The sequence below is a fragment of the Vicia villosa genome, linkage group LG5 (genome assembly GCF_029867415.1).
Source record: "Vicia villosa cultivar HV-30 ecotype Madison, WI linkage group LG5, Vvil1.0, whole genome shotgun sequence".
NCBI lineage: Eukaryota > Viridiplantae > Streptophyta > Magnoliopsida > Fabales > Fabaceae > Vicia > Vicia villosa.
The window spans coordinates 160,531,688-160,550,544 of NC_081184.1; the positions used below are offsets into that span (position 1 = coordinate 160,531,688).

Sequence of the window (18,857 nt, forward strand, 5' to 3'; positions counted from 1 at the left end):
GGCTAAATGATGAATTCTCATTGGATGAGAGCGTAAAATTAGTGCACTACCTTCTAACTCTTTGAATGATAGAGTAATAATATTCACTTTAAAAATGCTATAGCCGAATTAAATATTTAAAAAATTATTACATTATTTTTTTGTGTTTAATAAATATGATATGCACTGACAGTGTAAATAGTTTTACACTGTTATTCAATAGAAAACAAACAGTCTCTCATGTCACTAAAAAGGTGATGTAATTGGATATATAATTGTGAATGGTTGACACTATAAAATCATTTTACACATGCATCACTCATTTTTTCTATTTCTTTTCAGTTTTATTATTATTTTCATAAAAAAATCACTAGCAAACAAAAGTTATTATATTATATTCCCTGTTTCAAAAATGCAACATACTTTTATATATATATGGAGAGCAGAGGCAGTAAGTAACTAATAAAGAAAGAAGCAAATGGTTGTGACAAAAGTGAGCAGAAAGTGTTGAATCAGTGTATCAGACAAACAAAACAGCAACATGAAAGGATCTCCTTCTGCAGATCTTCATCATCATGGACCAGATATAGAACTCATTGCCCCTGAAAACATCACAAAGTTAAGCAACTCTGTTGACGATAACAAAAAAGAAAAAGAAGAAGAAGCAGAAGACTATGTTGAGGTGACCATGGATATTCAAGGTGATTCTATTGCCTTACACAGTATGAAACCTATAATAGAAAGTGGCATGGAAGAAAGGGATGGTGAGAAACTGAGTTTGACTGGGAGGAGGTTGGAGCCGAAGAAATCTTTTGGTGCTTCAGTGGTTCAGAATGCTACTATTCGTATGAAGCAGCTGAAGCGTTTGACATCATTTGCGAAACCAGCAAAACGATTGGAAAGAACCAAGTCTGCAGTGGCTCATGCTCTCACTGGGCTCAAGTTTATCAGCTCGGCCGATGTTAGTGCAGGATGGAATAAAGTTGAGAAAGAGTTTGAAAAGCTTACTGCTACCACGGATGGATATCTTCCTCGCGCTCTCTTTGCTAAATGCATAGGTATGCCAATTCTACAATATTGCTTCAAATGATATGATAAGATAAGAACTTTGGATACTGTAACCAATGTTTTTGCCGACAGCGGCTATTTGAGTTGCATCAGTTGTATTTGACAGTAATTCTCTGCAACATCAAAAGTTGCAGCGATCAAGTGATTAAAAACTTTGATCATGATTATAGAGTAATTTCTAAGTTTTTCTTCGGATTTAATTGTAGGATTGAATGCGGAGTCTGAGGCGTATGCAGAGAAGCTTTTTGATACTCTTGCTAGGCAGAGAGGTATTCAAGGTGGTTCAATTAACAAGATCCAGCTTAGGGAGTTTTGGGACTGTATTTCTGACCAGAGCTTTGACACTAGGCTCAAAACATTCTTTGACATGTAATTTTTTGTTTTGGTTAATGTAAACGTCTTGTTGAATGCTTCGTAAACATATCAATGACATTTGATTTGGATTGCAGGGTTGACAAAGATGCAGATGGAAGAATCACTGAGGAGGAGATAAAAGATGTATGATATCATAATATTAACAAAGTAGTTTTCTATTAACCAGTTTTTTCTCGAATAATTTTTGTGTTTTATGTGATTCTGCTCTCAGATCATATGTCTGAGCGCCACTGCGAACAAACTCTCAAACATCCAGAAGCAAGCGGAGGAATATGCGGCTTTGATCATGGAAGAACTAGATCCGGATGACACGGGATATATTTTGGTAATAAAATGACAAAAACTACACTGTAATGTCCATGTTAAAATAACTATTTCAATACTATAGATTTGTGACCTTAACCATTTGGCCATTTTTGTAACAGATAGGGAATCTGGAGACTCTCTTATTGCACGTACCAGAAGAAAATACAAGGGGAGAAAGTGAGAACATGAGCAAAGCGATAAGCCAAAAGCTTAAGCCTATATTTGAGGAAAATCCTATTAAGAGGTGGTATAGAGATACTAAGTACTTCTTCCAGGATAACTGGCGAAGATCTTGGGTGTTTGCGCTGTGGATTGTTGTGATGTTAGGTCTATTTGCCTATAAATTTGTGCAATATAGAAGAAGAGCTGCATATGAAGTGATGGGGCATTGTGTGTGCATGGCAAAAGGTGCTGCTGAAACGCTTAAGTTGAACATGGCTATTATCTTATTGCCTGTTTGCCGAAACACCATCACTTGGCTCAGGAATAAGACCAAGCTAGGCGCTTTTGTTCCCTTTGACGACAGTATCAACTTTCACAAGGTAAGTTGCTTCTGATTTTTCCCTCAAAAGTTATATGAAAATAAAATACACACATTGTTTTAGGATTATAGCAGCTTTCACAAGTGTAGGACATGAAATTAAGAGTTTTTTTTTTGCAGATGATAGCTATGGCAATATCACTTGGTGTTGGGATTCATGCTATTTATCATCTTGTTTGTGATTTTCCTCGTCTTCTTCATGCAAGCAATGAAAAGTACAAGCTGATGGAGCCCTTTTTCGGACATAAACCATCGAATTACTGGTATTTTGTCAAATCATGGGAAGGAGTAACAGGGATTCTAATGGTTGTGATAATGGCAATATCCTTTACACTGGCCAATACTACGTTCAGGAGGAATCGTACCAAACTACCTAAACCCTTTAACAAACTCACAGGTTTCAATGCCTTTTGGTATTCTCATCACCTCTTCATCATTGTCTATGCCCTCTTGATCATCCACGGAACCAAACTTTACCTAACTAAAGAATGGTACAAGAAAACGGTTAGTATCATCAGTTAACCCCTACTCTGGTCATTTATATAATCGATTCACAGACGCATAACAATATTATTGTGTAATTTTCTAGACTTGGATGTATCTGGCAATTCCCATCACCATTTATGCATTGGAAAGGCTCATTAGAGCACTTAGATCGAGCATCAAATCGGTGAAAATATTGAAGGTTGCTGTTTATCCTGGAAATGTGTTGACAATTAATATGTCAAAGCCTCAAGGGTTTAGCTATAAGAGTGGACAATACATGCTTGTCAATTGTGCTGCTGTGTCTCCACTAGAATGGTATGTATTTATTTTTTTGAAAAATCATGTTCTATATGAAATGTGCCATCTAAAAACATCATATAATTTCTATAGCTTAATTCATTGTTTATGCATCTTACAGGCATCCATTTTCTATAACTTCTGCTCCTAATGATGATTACCTTAGCGTTCACATTAAAACAGTTGGGGATTGGACTGGAGGTCTGAAAAAAAAATTCACAGAGGTGAATATTATTATTATTATTTTATTATTATTATTATTATTATTATTATTATTATTATTATTATTATTATTATTATTATTATTATTATTATTATTATTATTATTATTATTATTTGTATTTATATCATGCGGTGTCTTCTAATTAACAAGCTTATTGTTTTTGTTTCTGTCAGGCGTGCAAGCTAGCCAACAAAGGACAGAGTGGACTTCCAAGAGGAGAATGTTTGGAGGGAGATAACAGCCCAAGGTATGGTTCATTATTTTTGCTTTTGCAAGTAGGTTTTTTTTCTTCTTTTTTAAATATGTGATGATAGGTAACATGCAAAAACTATAGTTCTGCTTCGGCACTTAACATATTTTAATGTTATAAATTATTGTTAATAGTTTATTAAGAAAATCTGATTGTGGAATAATTGACTATGGCTTTGAATAACATTGTTTGAATATACACGACAACAACAACAACAACAACAACAACAATACAATTTATTGAAGAATGAGTTATTTAATGTCATGTTGAAAGCTTTTTAATTATTATTATTAGGGGACAAAATTACCATCTTTTAAGTATTGTTAGACCTAGTTGTTCATTTTCATAGTTTGCATGGGGACTAATTAAGAAGATAGCTAGAGTTTATGCTAGAGAACCACCTTCATTTGCTTCGTTTCTGGACATCATAGATCCAATAACTGAAGAACGTGTTTGAAATAAATTAAGAACATGTTTTTTGTTCTGTCCAATTTGGTTTGGATATCAATTTATTGTTGCTGAGATTCCAAAGGCAACTTGACACATGCCCTGTTTTTTATAATCAAATGATTATGTTATTAAGGGGCCAACAAGACTGACTATTATCTTGTTTTTTTCTGGACGAGCTGTGGTTGTCATCTGAACATTGAGGGGAAAAAATATATTAGGGTGATAAAGACACTTTTTGAAAATTTATGCATGCCATACAAACCCAAGCAAATCCATTTTTTTACGAGTATCTTACCGAGTCTATATTTTTTTATTTGTCAATCTTTTTCCAATGATAAATGTTAATTGTTTGTTGATAAGAAGGGAGACAAACCTATGACTTTTCTATCATTTAAATCTCTAAGTCCTCCAAACTACCAATTAATAGTATTGTGGTTTATGTTGCTTTTGACATGCTTGTTATCTCATGTTGTAACTTTTAAGTTGTAACCAAAAAAAGAAGAAATAAAAAGATATACATTGCCCAAAAGATGTTACACAGGTGGTCGTGATGATTGGATCCAATCATTCAAAGACTATGATGAATTTCCTCTACCATGCATATTAATATTAACAATTGCTTTTCAAGTAGTTATATGTTTTTTGAATGACAAAATAATGATTGTATGTTATGATTATGATATTGTGTAGCATTTTCCCTAAAGTTTTGATTGATGGTCCGTATGGAGCGCCAGCACAAGACTACAGGGAGTATGAAGTGGTTTTACTAGTGGGGTTAGGAATAGGAGCTACCCCAATGATAAGTATACTAAAGGACATGGTCAATAATTTCAAAGCCATGGAAGAGGAAGAAGGGTTTGCAATGGAGGAAGGATCACCAGTGACAAGCAATCAGAAAGACACTAGGTTCAGTGACTTCAAGACAAGAAGGGCATACTTCTATTGGGTGACAAGAGAGCAAGGTTCCTTTGATTGGTTTAAAGGGGTGATGAATGACGTAGCTGAGGAGGACAGAGGGGGATTGATTGAGCTGCACAGCTACTGCACCAGCGTATACGAGCAGGGTGATGCTCGCTCTGCTCTTATTGCTATGGTGCAGTCTATAAGCCATGCAAAAAATGGTTATGACGTTGTGTCGGGCACTCGCGTCAAGTCTCACTTTGCCAAACCCAACTGGCGAGCTGTTTACAAACGCATTGCACTTAATCACCCTGAAGCACGCGTTGGTGAGTTCCCACTTCTTGAATGCGACAATTGTTTTTCTTTCTAATCAATGATCGTTAATATGCTTTTGAAATTGGAATCCACACTTCAAAGATGCCTCTAGAGGGTTAGGTTAAACATAAAAAGGAAAAGGTCTGGTTGAAGTGAGGTGCTTGCTTTGTATCAACATCAATCATGCGTTTATCTTTTATTGACGTATTTCTTTCAAACTAAGCTTATCATCATATTGCAAATAATGGACATCATGTTTTTAATAATGCAGGGGTATTTTACTGTGGGCCATCATCCCTGACTGACGAGCTTCGCCAGCTATCATTGGATTTCTCTCACAATACATCCACCAAATTCGACTTTCATAAAGAAAATTTCTGATAAGATGAAAATAATTGAGGATTACGGTGGAAGAGCTATTCCTCCACCAAGATGACTATAAACTATAATCATGTATTGTCACCACCTGTATGTCGATAACCTAAAGTGTGTTTCTACTTTCTACCCATGGTTGATATAGCTTTGTAAAAGGGTCAAAATATACGTGGGGGGTAAACTGTTTGGTTGTGAGTTGGCTACCAAATACTAAAGGTGAGGTAAGAATAGGATGGGCCCGCCAATAATGTATAAGTGTGTGTCGTCATGATTGTAAATTTAATACATTAAAGGAAAATAGATAACCATGATGAGAAGGATTTTTTGTTTTGTTTTCATTCATATTGTAAGGGACCTACCTGGAAGAAAGTAAACGAGAAAGGAAATAATAAGATGCAGTGCAATTAATAGTTTATATTTTAATTGATTTTGTAATTATTTTATTTTATTTAGTAAGTTTTGTAAAACTAATAATGAGTAAATTTGAAGTCAAATTATTAATATTTAAAAGTTTTCGATTATATTGTATTATAATTTACTGTAAATTTGCAATCCAAATTCAAAAGTTATGTTTCATCACTTCAATTCAAATCAGTATTCCAACAAGGATTATTTTGAATAATGGAAAAACATCAAAGTTTTCGCTATCGGCTATATCCTAGTAAAATTTCATCTGAACTACTGATCCACTCAATCCAAAAGTTGGAGATAGGTTTGGATTCACTTTTGTGTGGGTAAAAGTTATTCTAGACACATCTAAGTATAGAACTGTTGTCTTTAAACTTGAACTTTATTCAAGTTTATAATTCAACTAATCTTTTATAAAATTAGTATATCTAATATAAGTGGTTTTATATTAATTCACTTTTAATCAAAAGCAATTTTGCAAAATGGATTCATCCAAAATCATTATAAAAATGATAACTTTGTAATGAAAGTTTGGAATAGTAGTGTTCTTGCAGCACCCTTCAAGTTGAATGTGAAATAATTTGCCATGACAAATGAAGAGAATTAATTGTTATAGAATATTTTTATGCTGTCTCTAAGCAGCTTCATGCATGTCAATGTCAAATGAATAGTGAACTAATTCTGAGGAAAGAGCAACTTGAAACTTTGCTCTGATGATAGAGTTTGTGTTAGTTGGGTATACAGTTTGACAATAGGTGGGAGGAGATATCAACTGTCACATATTTACTTCTTTTTTTATATTACATGCGTGAAGGGGAACTAAGATGCGGTAGTCAGAATTGCGAAGCTTTTTGCCCTACTACAAAGGCAAAGTTTATTGTTCAAATTAAAACTAACACGGAGTTGTTATAGGTGAATTGAAGAGTTTTCTTCATGAGTTTGTTTTCATCCAATGTATTATGAAAACCAAAGTACTACGCACCTTATTAAGACTTCTACCTATCGTTCAAGATCAAAGCATATTGATATTAGAGTTCATTGGGTCATGATGTGTTGAATTTCAAGTGGTTATATAACAATGTTGTGAGTACTGTGGAGAGAAGTAGATATAAAAATTTAACAGAATTTATTAAGTGAAATCTCGAGCCTGCTCAAAAATATGTATGCAATTTAACGCTTCTGATCCATTAGAAAACATGTTTCATGACTAGTGGGCTCTTTTTTAGCAGCAAAATAACTCGTGGGATGATAAAAAAGGGAAAAGAAATGTCCTGACCTTATAGACTTTTGAACAATTATTTCATGAAACGCCGAGTTACGTTCTTTTCATCTTTGCTTCCTTTTCTGCCTCTGGAAATTTGGTTTCAATAGCTGGCTGCCGACAATGACTTGTTCTGTATTTTGAGTTGGCTGGAATGGTATTAGAGGCTTTTTTGTAGGCACAGTTTTATTTTTCACACAACTTTCATTTAAAACGGGAGAGGCCTTCTTTCCTTTCAATGGCCTTGGAACCTCCAATCTCTCCAAAATCCTTGAAGTTTCCTTGTCTAGCTGTCTATTACCATTTCGTGGGGCTATACTTGATTGATCCAACTTGGCTTTGGGCATGCAAGATGGAGAGTGCAACTTGGGCTCTTCACTTACAACCAATTGCTTCCATTCTTCTGTAATACAGGCCATAGTTCTGTCGTCTTGATCCGCAATATCCGTAGACAAAGTTTCGTAATCCACAATAACGACATTATTTGCTGATTGTGCTCTCCCGTTCACCTCAGATAAAGGTTGTTGACTTGAGCTTAGTTCACAAAACGCACCATCCTTTTTGGGAAATACTGACCTACAAAAAATCATTAATAAATAAAATACAATCTTTAAATTTCGGATAACAAACTAAATTTGCAACAACGATTCATTTAGAGTAACAAGCTAAAAAAAAGGAAGTATTGAATCAAAATATTAAGTCATCTTTTATCTTAAAGAAAATTAAATGCAAAAAATTTCAGATCTTGTAGTAAAAATGTTCATTCTAATAAAAAAAAGTCAGTTACTAAATCTGGAAGCACCTGCTCAAAAGCGCTAGCTGTTACTTCTTATGTCTACTTCTTTTAGGAAAAAAAAGAGTTTTGTTTTGAGAAGTTACTTGTGTCCACGCGTATTCTCAAGTTCATGCACTGTCATTTGTTAAGCTGCAAGCAGTAAGTAGAAACTCACCCCAATTGTAGGCTTTCTTTGACAAGCACATTTAGTTTTTGATGAAAGCCTCTTTCATGTAACAGTGGATCATAAACTGTTACATCAATCTGCAAGTAAATTTTGGTTTCAATACTCCAAAAAATAAGGAACTTATTCAAGTTTGTGAATATTTATGTGATTAATTTGAATTCAAAATATAAAGTTTAGTCTGCAGAAGTTTGCAAACTAATTCTTCCGGTAATCCAGATGTTTGGACAGTCCATATTTCCACTGTCCATCTATCCCCACATATCAGTCCATAATACTACAACCTATCAACTAGCAAACATTTTTAAAACCCCCTTGTCTCAAACCAACTTCCATTAGCTGCAAACCTAAGGCTAACTAACCACCAATCTGTCTAGTTTAAAGGACGTGCAAATGAAGGAGACAGTGCTTATCCAATAATATATTAATATTCTGTTTTTTTCTTCACGTTCTGTTATATTTTATTCTGTTGATAAACTATCTCCTATTTTAGAGTATCTAACATTTCTATTTAATAAACATCTTGACCATATTTGGAGTTCAGCCAAGTCAACCTTTCTTCAATCCTCAACAGTGAACAAGCAATATTTTCTCAGATAAATTCAGATATGCAGAGCTCCCAAAACATTAAAGAAACCTAATGAAAATTTTTATGCATAAGGGGTTTTCTTATTCTCCACAAATCATCCGCACAAAATAATGCCAACATACAATTTCTTGTCTGCATCAATAAGTCAATCTAAGGAACAAAAAAAAGGTAAATTTCAGTGTAAATGTTTAAATCACACCTTTAGCAAACAGGCTTGTACAGAGTTCTCTACACCCTTATTGACCGATGGATCAATTAAACGGTTGTCGGGAGCTTGTTTGACTTCTTCTGCCCCTGCAAGGCGCTGCATGTTTTTATGGATAATGAAAAGTGGTGAATCATCATCAAAGTGTATGTTAGGAACCCAATATACATTCTACTGCATTGTAATGACACTGCATGGTTTCTGTTATTATACTATGTGCTAATGTGCGGAAACGGAGATTAAGAGGGATAAAGAGCAAAAACTAGTTCTCACCCTCATAAGCATTGGTCCATTATCTGATGGCTGCAGAATGTAGTAACAATGATAAGGAGCCTCTGTCATTGTTTCTAAATCACAATTTGAAGAACATATCAAACCCTGGTCCATTGAATGTAGAACACTAGAAAGGCCTTGAAAAACTGTCAAATTGCTAATCAAGTTAGGAAAAAAGATAAACTTTGAAGAATTTGACTAGTAAAAATTGAACAACGACAATTCAGAACTAATGACAATGACACTGGTGATAGAACTTCAAAGAAGAAGGATCCTACTACTCACGTTGAGCATTCGTGTCTGACTGATCAGTATCATCGGAATTGGTTTCGATCAAATGATAAGGAGATTCAGTCACGACAAATGAAGCCCCCATTATTAGACCTGCATTAAACCTCAAAAATCAGAAAATTAACTTTTTTGTAGCGAAACCATATAGAGGGGTTAAGAACAAGACATTGGGTGCACCAATATTGCTTAATCAGTCTCGATAGTACATCATAAAGAGGAAAGAAATCGGTATGAAATAGACTTTAAAAAAGTGAAGTAAAAAAGAAAAGTGAAAGAATAGTGTTTTCTTTTTCTCCCATAGGCTATTGATATAAATGCCGGACAGATCAAATTGATTGTGCAAACACTCAATCAAGCAGCAGTTTGTACAGGTTGCATTTTAACTTAACTTAAAATAACAAACGAATTCTCGTTGCATACTACTATTAACAAAAGTTATAAGTGAAAGGCAATAAGCAAATGCACACCTTCATCAAGAGAAGCCAAGTTTATTCTCTCATTAACAGTTACGTTGATTGGGGAACAAACTGGCAGGAGCTTCAGGGAATTATGGAATGAGGGAAGAAACAGAATAGTTTTTTCCCCAACTCGAACAGAATTTTCATTAACATCACTTGTTTCCAGATTGGAGCCAGTGACTGGACAGGAAAACATGTTGAGTTTTTTTTCAGCATCCCCTAAAGGAATGCCATGGCATCTGCATGTCTGTAAAATTCCAATAATCAAGTATTCTTCCTTTTCCTTTAAATGAGTTGAATTCGTTATTAAGAAAGAAAAAGAGGATTATGGTAGGTAAGATATTGCTTAAGATTTTACATGAAATGGTATAGAGGGCATTCAAAATGGTATAGACCAATAATGAAAATAATCAATTGAAGGTGGAATTAATAAATGAAACATTTTTGCGTGGGTAATGCTGTCTTCATGTTTCTTATATATTCCAGCTGAGGTTTACCTAGTGTACGAATGTTACTGAAGGTTTGACATTTTTTGTTCAAAAAAAGTTTCCTACTGTAAAACTAATTATAAATTATTTTCAAACATGGTCAACTTCTCCTGTTTGCTTCTGGAATTGACATGACCAAAATTGAGCAGTTGATTTCTCCAACAATTATACACAATACTTATTGTCTATACAGTTATGGAAATAACTTTTCTAATCTAAACAACCAACATAACATACTATTTCTCAACAAAAATACACACATCTACCAAAATTTGGGATGGTTAGTAATATTCAATATAGATTGGACATTATTACCTGACATTGACTGAAGCCGTTAGTTATTGGATTGACTGGTGGAAGCAGGTTGCAGAATATATGGTTCACAGAATCTAAAAGTTTGTCCTTGAAAATGAGACGTGCTAGCAGGGGCTTGTCCATGTCATCTTTCAACAACTGCAGCCATCTTTTAACCAGGCCGTTGAATGATCTGAAATCTGCAAAGTTTTAGACAATTCCCATAAATTTCTTTAGTGCGATTTTAGAAAAATAGTCTATTGATTTCATGACATTTTCTGTTTGTGTTTCTCAAAGCTAGTGCTATGATGCGTGTTTTTTGCACATGATCTAGTTCTATCTAGAGAATCGCAAAAATAAATAAATAAAAACGTAGGGGTTAAGAAAAGCTTTAGAAGCATAAATCATTCTTTAAGTGGAAGTAAAGTGGAGTATATCGCGTGTAAGTTTAGTAAGGGTATACTCATTCTTCCTTACAGACAAAATTGGAGATCATATTATATAGCAAATCACTTAGTCAACTTAACTCGGGTTCATTGTACAAAATGAGAGGAACAGACAGAGGTTTTAAAATATAGAATTAAAACATGATGAAAGAAAAGAGTGTTTTGCATATTATTGTGATAGAAAAGTACCACTTCAGCTTCAGGAGATGGTTTATCTCGAATTGTAAAATGTGTGATGTTGTATAGAAGTGATTGTGAACAGTAAAGAACTAAGAGCAAAATAAGTTGAGTGTTATAGAGATGATAATGATAAGATAGATATGTGGAAACACAAGATAAGATAGGATTAGTAATGAATGTATTAGAGCATGTTAAGTAGCTCCTTTATCGGAAGAGATTACATAATCTCGTTTTAAGTGTTTGGTTTGGGCACTTACGTGTGAAGAAGACTTATAAAAGCTTTGCAAAGAAGGTTAAACTTAAATCAGATGAAGGGTAGTTAAACAGTTAAAGATAGGAGGAGCTAAGATAAACTATAGGCCAATAATTTCTCATTAGACATAACTTACAATAAGAAATTATGGTGTCATTTGTTATGCGTAGCCAACTCTATCTAGTAGGATAACTTTTCTAATTGTTGCTATTGTACTCCTCAAAGCTAAAGCTCAAACTCCAAATCAAAAAGCATTTGGAAAGAAATTAATTTTGTTCAATACACATTGTGAGAGTTCTTGACCTGCGATGTAGGTCTGAACTGAGCAATTATCAAGATGAGAAATGCAACGACGGAAATTGTTAATGTTTTCACGCGAATCAATCAGATGACTTGACTTCGGCTGAAATACAGCAAAATCAACTGAAACGCATTTATCTGCAGCATCCTTTAAAAATGAAAATAAAAACCAATTTAATATCTTTTAGATAAAATTGAATTAGACAACTCAAGGTGAACAAAATTCATATCATGAATACAAACGCTCACCATGAGGCTCTTCTGCATTACAGAATCCACATCTTCAGGCAAGATTGAAGTTATGACTATCACTTTTCTCTCAATATTTTTACCTTGCCAAGAATACAATACTCGTTCGCTCAAAACATCTGAAATCATTACATCTGCAAATCAATCATCAAAGAATTGTCAATGCCTTATTCTGAACAGGAAAATGCCTTATTCTCAACTGGAAGAGAGATAGCGCGCACCAGATACATTATCCATATCAAACAGAAAGGCATCTGATGGCAAGCTGTTAACAGCATGGTGAAAATCGCGCAGGTTGAAATTTCCCACGGGACGGTAAGCGATCATCAACTACATTACCAGCAAATTCACTCACTCTTACGGATCACAACACAAACACGTCTAGTGCATTTTGACTTTATCAACCTAATCGTGAATTGTAAAAAAGTTCTCACTACGGAAACATTACCTCGTCAGAAGAAGTTAACCGATTCCTGACGACATAGCACAAACCGATTCTATCACTGAGAGTGGCAGATTTGCGAGCAGACGAAGACGAACTCGAAATTGCATAGAAATTAGCGAGTTGAAGTAGTGACTGAAAATGAAAACACAAACGAACAACGAAAAATCATCGATCTATTAGGAATGATGAAATTGCGCGGGTAATTTCATGAAATTGCGCGGGTAATTTCATGAAATTGGAGAATTTGAAGATTATATGGAAAACAAAGTTGATTGAGTAGGTATGGTTATGAAGATCTATGTACCTGCTTTAAGTCTCCTAGCAATGGAGGTGCCAAGCTTCGCAGATCAAGAACGAAACACAGCTGAACCATTTTGCGTCTTCAATGATGGCTCTCTGGTTTGGCGCGAAATAGAATGTCAAGTCTCGCCGAGATATTTAAACTTGAGAGATGCTAACAAAAAGTTTGAATAAAACGGAAAACAAACTCACACTCAATAGAAAGAAGTAGTAAATACATATAATTACCCTCGAACTCAAGAAGAACTAAAATAGATCGTAAAACTCTTTCTCAAATTATTTAATACGGAATACTCACCATTTCGTTTGTAAGTAAAAAAATAATAATACAGATTTAAAAAGTAAGCTATGTTTAATTATATATCTCAATACTTTTAGAGTTTAGCATGGGGGAAATTTCATTTATATCCCCGGCTTTCTATCGGAGATGTACATCAGAAAATATTTTTTGTGTTCAAATTTGAATTTTTTCGGAGGTGCATCCACGAGGTGGTTTATAATAGTAAGCAATGGAAAAAAGTCAAAATAATTCAGTTCAGAGAATGTTCCGTAGATACAGCTCCGGAACGTCTTAACGCCAGAATGTTCCGTAGATACAGCTCCGAAACTTCTTAGTGCCAGAATGTTCCGTAGATGTACATACGGAACCTTCTGCTATATGTTAAACTAGCTATAAACTTCATTTTATTTGCAACAGAATAATACATCAGAATATGAATCCAATATCACAATTAAAATAATAGTACTCCCTCTGTCCCAAAATAAGTGTCACATTTAAGAAAAAAATTGTCCCAAAATATTTGTCACTTTAGATTACCAATTTTAGAAATTGTTCTAGTCTGAGCCGAGCAGGCCCAATACTCAGGCAAAGGCCGAACAGGCCCAGCCCTTTAGTTTGGCTGAACAGGCCGAATTCTGTTCCAGGCCTAATAAGCACACGCACTAGCTGGTGTGAACACCAATCCCACGTGCGTACGAAAGAGCACGTGGTCAAACCCACTAGCGAGGGATTCAGGCAGCTCGCTTCGAACCCTACGTTCCACCTATCCAAAATATGAGTCATTCGCTGAATCAACTCTATCATGTGGAATTCTGACAGTTTCCTAGCACGTGGACCTCCAATGAATTTGGCCCAATTAGAGAATCTTGGCCCAGCGCCCGGGGCTATAAATACCCTCTTTCACTAGAGGGTCATGTAACTTCATTCATACTCATCTTTACTTTGTACTTGCACTCTGATTGCTCTCTCTTCTCACTTTGACATCGGAGTACCTTACAGGTACACCCCCCAGTTCACAGGAAGCTCAGCTCGTTGCCGACCTTGACGATCCTTCTGATCAGGTCAGATCAGAAACGCACATGGTGCCTAAGAATCCAAGAAGTGTAATAAGAGTTTCTCTTATTCTTTTTAGTTTTTTTCTTTTTGACACAATTATGTTTTTTAAAGTTATATGAAATGAAACAGAAAAGATATTAAAAGTCATAACTTCTATAACTATTTTATATTTTACACATATTCTTTTACAAGGTCACTGATAACCTAATAGATATTCACCTAATAGAAATTATCTGACCATTAAGTATATAGGAATATACAACGGGATAAGTATAAATGGAGTTTATCTTTTGATTTGGTAGACGACGGTTTAGTCCATTTAAAAGGTTTGCAATGGTGTTATCTTTAAAGAAGTCATAAATTTAGTGAAAGATGTGGAAGATAATAGGATTCTTTTTGCCGCAAATGGCTACTTAGTAGTTCAGGGGTGAACTCTTATACATTCATTGGTTGGTCACAGAACCATATTCTCTATTTGCACCTATAGTGGATCGAGTGTTCGCCTTATTTCTGAGGTATGTTTTGGTTTTTGGTCTTTTGGTGCTCCTTTTTTTTCCCTTCATATCTAATATGTTGATAGTGGATATGGTAGCTTGAGTTTCGAACCTTATGCTAGTGAGATAAATTTTTAGTAGCTTGGATCTTTATCTGATCAGTAGTGTATAGTAGGTTTTTGTTATTTGTTGTTTCTTTGCTTGTTTCTCTCTTTTTTTGGTTAGGTGATTGACACTTCTTGTGATGTTATCTACCTTTTTTATTTTGGTGTGTTTTTCACCTTCTATTTATTATATATTTTATTTACCATTAAAAGAAAGATGATTGTACTTAAAATATTTGACCAGATTTCAAAGCACCATCATTAGGTATGAAAATATATTAGGTCGAACTAGAATTAGACAAACTTAAGTTTGATCAATTAAAATATTCAAAGTTTAAATCTGACATGAAGCATGTCATAGACTTATTTTTAAGCTTCAATCTGACCTTTTGAAAAATTTGGTAGACCTATTAACCAACTTAAAAATGGGGATTCCTTATGGTACTCATCAAAACTGATAAACCTAGCCTCTTTTGAGCCGGCGTCCGCCAGTAAGCATGTCTCTATGTATTATTTCCCTCGTTTCCTCGAAGTTGCATCACAAGGGACAACACCATCCTCGACCCTCAAAGAAAGATACCAATTACTTCTTTAGGTAAATCTTCTCTTGAGATAAACCTTACATTTTATGAACGTAAGATCTAAAATTGCCAAGAAATGGCTTTGACGCCAAAATTTGGAGAACATGAATGAACATTGGTAAGGAGGCTCAGGCTTTACTGTACATATTTTAGCATTCGTTGAGAGGGATAACCAAGAGGTATCGATCTTTCAAATGTTTTATGCTCTTCAAGTAGACCTCAAACATATTAGTACACTTCCTGAGAGATATCAGACCTTGACCCCGAGCCAAACCACCATAGCTTTGTTGAGCTTTAAGGAGATGTAAGAAAAATAATGTGGTTGGTCACCCTTGTTATTTTCACAGTAACATAAGAAGACCTTGATGTAGACGCAGCTCATCGGATGCAACTGTGAATGGGCGGTTAATAAATGGGTTACCATGCCAACCTCAAAATCGTTGAAGGGAAGACAGAAACCTGTCAACGAGAATAAACATTCATGAAGAGGAACGACATACACCCATTATATTTATTATATATATATCCTCTTATCTTATTTATGGGAATCACTCCCCACTTCAATCTTCACAGTTGTAATTGCCTTTTGAACTTCACGTTGGAGGCCTTCCATTGTAATTGACTTTGTCAACACATGAAAGAAATCACTATAACTAAGTTTAAAGCTAAGTTTGGAGTTCTAGCTAAAATACACGCGACAGCGCAATCAGCCACCATCAGCGATAATTTCCTCCATCGATCCTCATGTCCTTCTACTATAGAAATCCAAGTAAAGAATTACCTTAAAAAATACAAATTTAAATATTTGTCCGCTGAAAGAAGGAGCGTGAACTAGTCAAGGATGAAAACATGTGCAAGAAAGCTGACAACAATGGAAGAAATTGCAAATAAATAGGAAGAAAAATTTCTCAAATCCACAAACAACAAAAAAGAGCAGACTAGTAGTCCATAATCGTGAAATGTGTGATCTACCACATTGGAAAGTATGAACCACACCACTAACAATCGAGAACTCGTCGTGAATTGTTCAGATTACATGAGTATCTAGGACCAAGAGAACATCATTACCATCAAACATAGGAACACACATCAAGATTTTATTTTGAAACATCACTGATCAAGATAAAGACATTTGATGCATTGGTTGCCAATATTGGTGACGTTCCATCAAGACTCTTCACTTACTTCTTTAATTATTGGCCTAAAGATGTACATAACAAAATCCTCGCTATAAAGCATAGGAACAAGGGCTTGGGGAAACTCTTCTGAGTTGTCTGCAAAGCCCATAAAAAAGGCCCAAGACAAATTGATAGGAAGATTTTCCTACCAAAGTTATAAACTAGGGTTTCTACTAGAGAAGAGAAAGAACACTAAAATAACTTAATAAAAATAAAAGATAAAATAACTTTTGATTTCATTGATTGATTTTAAATGTCTCCATGAGACTACATTATATAACATTCTTAACGGATAATAATAATAATAGCATAAAAGCCCAAACACTACTAAAAGCCCAATAACCATACTAATAATATACCCCTATTATTACCCTTCTATCATTGCCGCGGGGTTCACATGAACCTTGTCCTCAAGGTTCTAAAACAAGAATAGTCGGCGGACCAGGTTCAATCTCATTCAACGAAATCTCTTTGGAGGAGACAGAACCACCAAGAACTCGCCAACCATTTTCAGCGGAAGATGCTAAGAACTGCGTCATGTTCTTGTAATGTCTAAGTTCCATTAACTCAAGTGAGCTTGCACTTACTTTTTCCTCCTTCAATTCGTCGAGCTGCTGCTTTAGTTCTAACTGAGAGCTTCTAAGGGACTTCACCTCCTTTACTAGCAACTTTACATCTGTCTGCAAGTGCTTAAGTTTCTCTCTAGCCACATCTAGTTCTTGCTGCAACCTTTTCTTCTTAGAAATAAGACGCTCCGCTGCTCGAGGAGTAGAAACCTGCAATTTTCGCTGAAGTAATATAAGAACAGCAGTTCTTGGCATGAAATTTGGAAGAGTAATACACTTGGCTTCCTCAAGAACTTTGATCTCATCCATAAGAAAATCTCTGGTAGAATTACTTTCATCACAATGTTGAAACTCATTTGCAAATGAATTCAGCATATCGACTAACAGAGCAATGCAATGCATTCGGTTCTCATCCGGATACTCTTCAAATTCACCTATCAGAAGAATCTTTCTTAGAGAAACTCTTGAAAGAAAAACAATTAGCAGAAAAACAGACATTGCATCTGCCAATGAGGACAAATTAGCAGGGAAAATTTCCGTCTTATGTAAATAGAGAAATTCATTTTTCGCCAATACGGTAAGAACGTTAATGAAATTCTTGAAGAAATTTGGAACCATGAACCTGTCAACGCCAGCAAAAACTCCTGCTTGAAACAAATCTGTGCAGTTTACACGATGCGGAGTGGTGATTCTATCATTCCAACTTGAGTCAGATACCATAACAGTTACCACACCCTTGCTAATGGAACTCAAGTAGCTTGGTATGTGAATTTCCATCAATTCATTTCTATCTATAACAATGTAACTCTCATCAATCCCGTCGATTGTTCCATCGTCACTAATGTAGTGCTTAGCAGAAGCTAGAACCTTTTCTCTTATTTGTGTTGTTTTTAACATTGTTAAGGAACCTCTAACAATGTTGTAGAACATAGATTTGGAGCAGTAAGTGTTAGTATAAAAAAAAGAGGAGAAAACAAAATCCACAACGATCCTAAACATTGAATTGGTACTGTTCCAAGTGTCTTCCATTAATGTCATACAATCTTTCATCCATCTCACGCCATCCCTAAGGCGACGTTGCCACAATTGGTGTGGTCCAGGATCAAAAACTAGATTTACTGTCAATAGAATATTTGCCAAGTCTGGACTAAGATTCATGAGCTCAAATTCCATGAGATACATTAAATAGGACACACTGAAAATGATATTGGTGAAAAGTCTTGAAGCAGAGTACCTTGTGGGAATTATAGTTATGATTGTGAGTGGAGGTGCCGCCATAGCAGCAACGTCAATCAACGATGTAGTTTTAAGCAAAGTTTCAAGCAAATGAGCAGCAAAATTATGGAGACAATACTTCGAGTCAATCCAAATATCACTGGAATGAAACTGAACACGAAATTTCCCAAAATTTGAATCAACAGTACTAAGAATGTCGTTAATGGAAGTGTAATCGTTAACCTGAGATGCATTCTGGAGATTGGTGACGAGTTCAGGGAGAAACGTAGGCCATGCTTTAGGAAAATCGTGGTTACCGATGATACCTAGAGCTTCGCTAAGTTGAGATTGAATTCTGGGAGAACTGGCGAGCATGAGAGGAACGATTAGGGTTTTGATATGTTCCTTCTCGGCTTCGA

At 35.2% G+C, this 18,857-nt stretch overlaps 2 protein-coding genes across 2 annotated transcripts; one reads left to right on the forward strand and one right to left on the reverse strand.

Annotated features, from left to right (window-relative positions):
• The first annotated feature begins 418 nt into the window (after positions 1–418).
• On the forward strand, positions 419–5,903 carry LOC131603555 (respiratory burst oxidase homolog protein D-like). Its single transcript, XM_058875910.1, has 11 exons — positions 419–1,037; positions 1,254–1,416; positions 1,497–1,545; positions 1,634–1,747; positions 1,848–2,270; positions 2,390–2,773; positions 2,859–3,070; positions 3,174–3,276; positions 3,449–3,522; positions 4,666–5,201; positions 5,462–5,903. The coding sequence occupies exons 1-11, from the start codon at positions 521–523 to the stop codon at positions 5,569–5,571; spliced, it is 2,685 nt and encodes an 894-aa protein (XP_058731893.1). The 5' UTR covers positions 419–520; the 3' UTR covers positions 5,572–5,903.
• Positions 5,904–6,082: 179 nt separating this feature from the next.
• On the reverse strand, positions 6,083–13,184 carry LOC131603557 (uncharacterized). The gene is made up of 12 exons (XM_058875911.1): positions 12,969–13,184; positions 12,668–12,796; positions 12,441–12,549; positions 12,220–12,353; positions 11,974–12,118; positions 10,813–10,991; positions 10,019–10,256; positions 9,546–9,644; positions 9,261–9,406; positions 8,982–9,086; positions 8,185–8,273; positions 6,083–7,810 (listed from the first exon to the last, which is right to left on the reverse strand). Exons 1-12 carry the CDS (start codon positions 13,035–13,037, stop codon positions 7,300–7,302), a joined length of 1,953 nt encoding a protein of 650 aa, XP_058731894.1. The 5' UTR covers positions 13,038–13,184; the 3' UTR covers positions 6,083–7,299.
• Between the last annotated feature and the right edge of the window lie 5,673 nt (positions 13,185–18,857).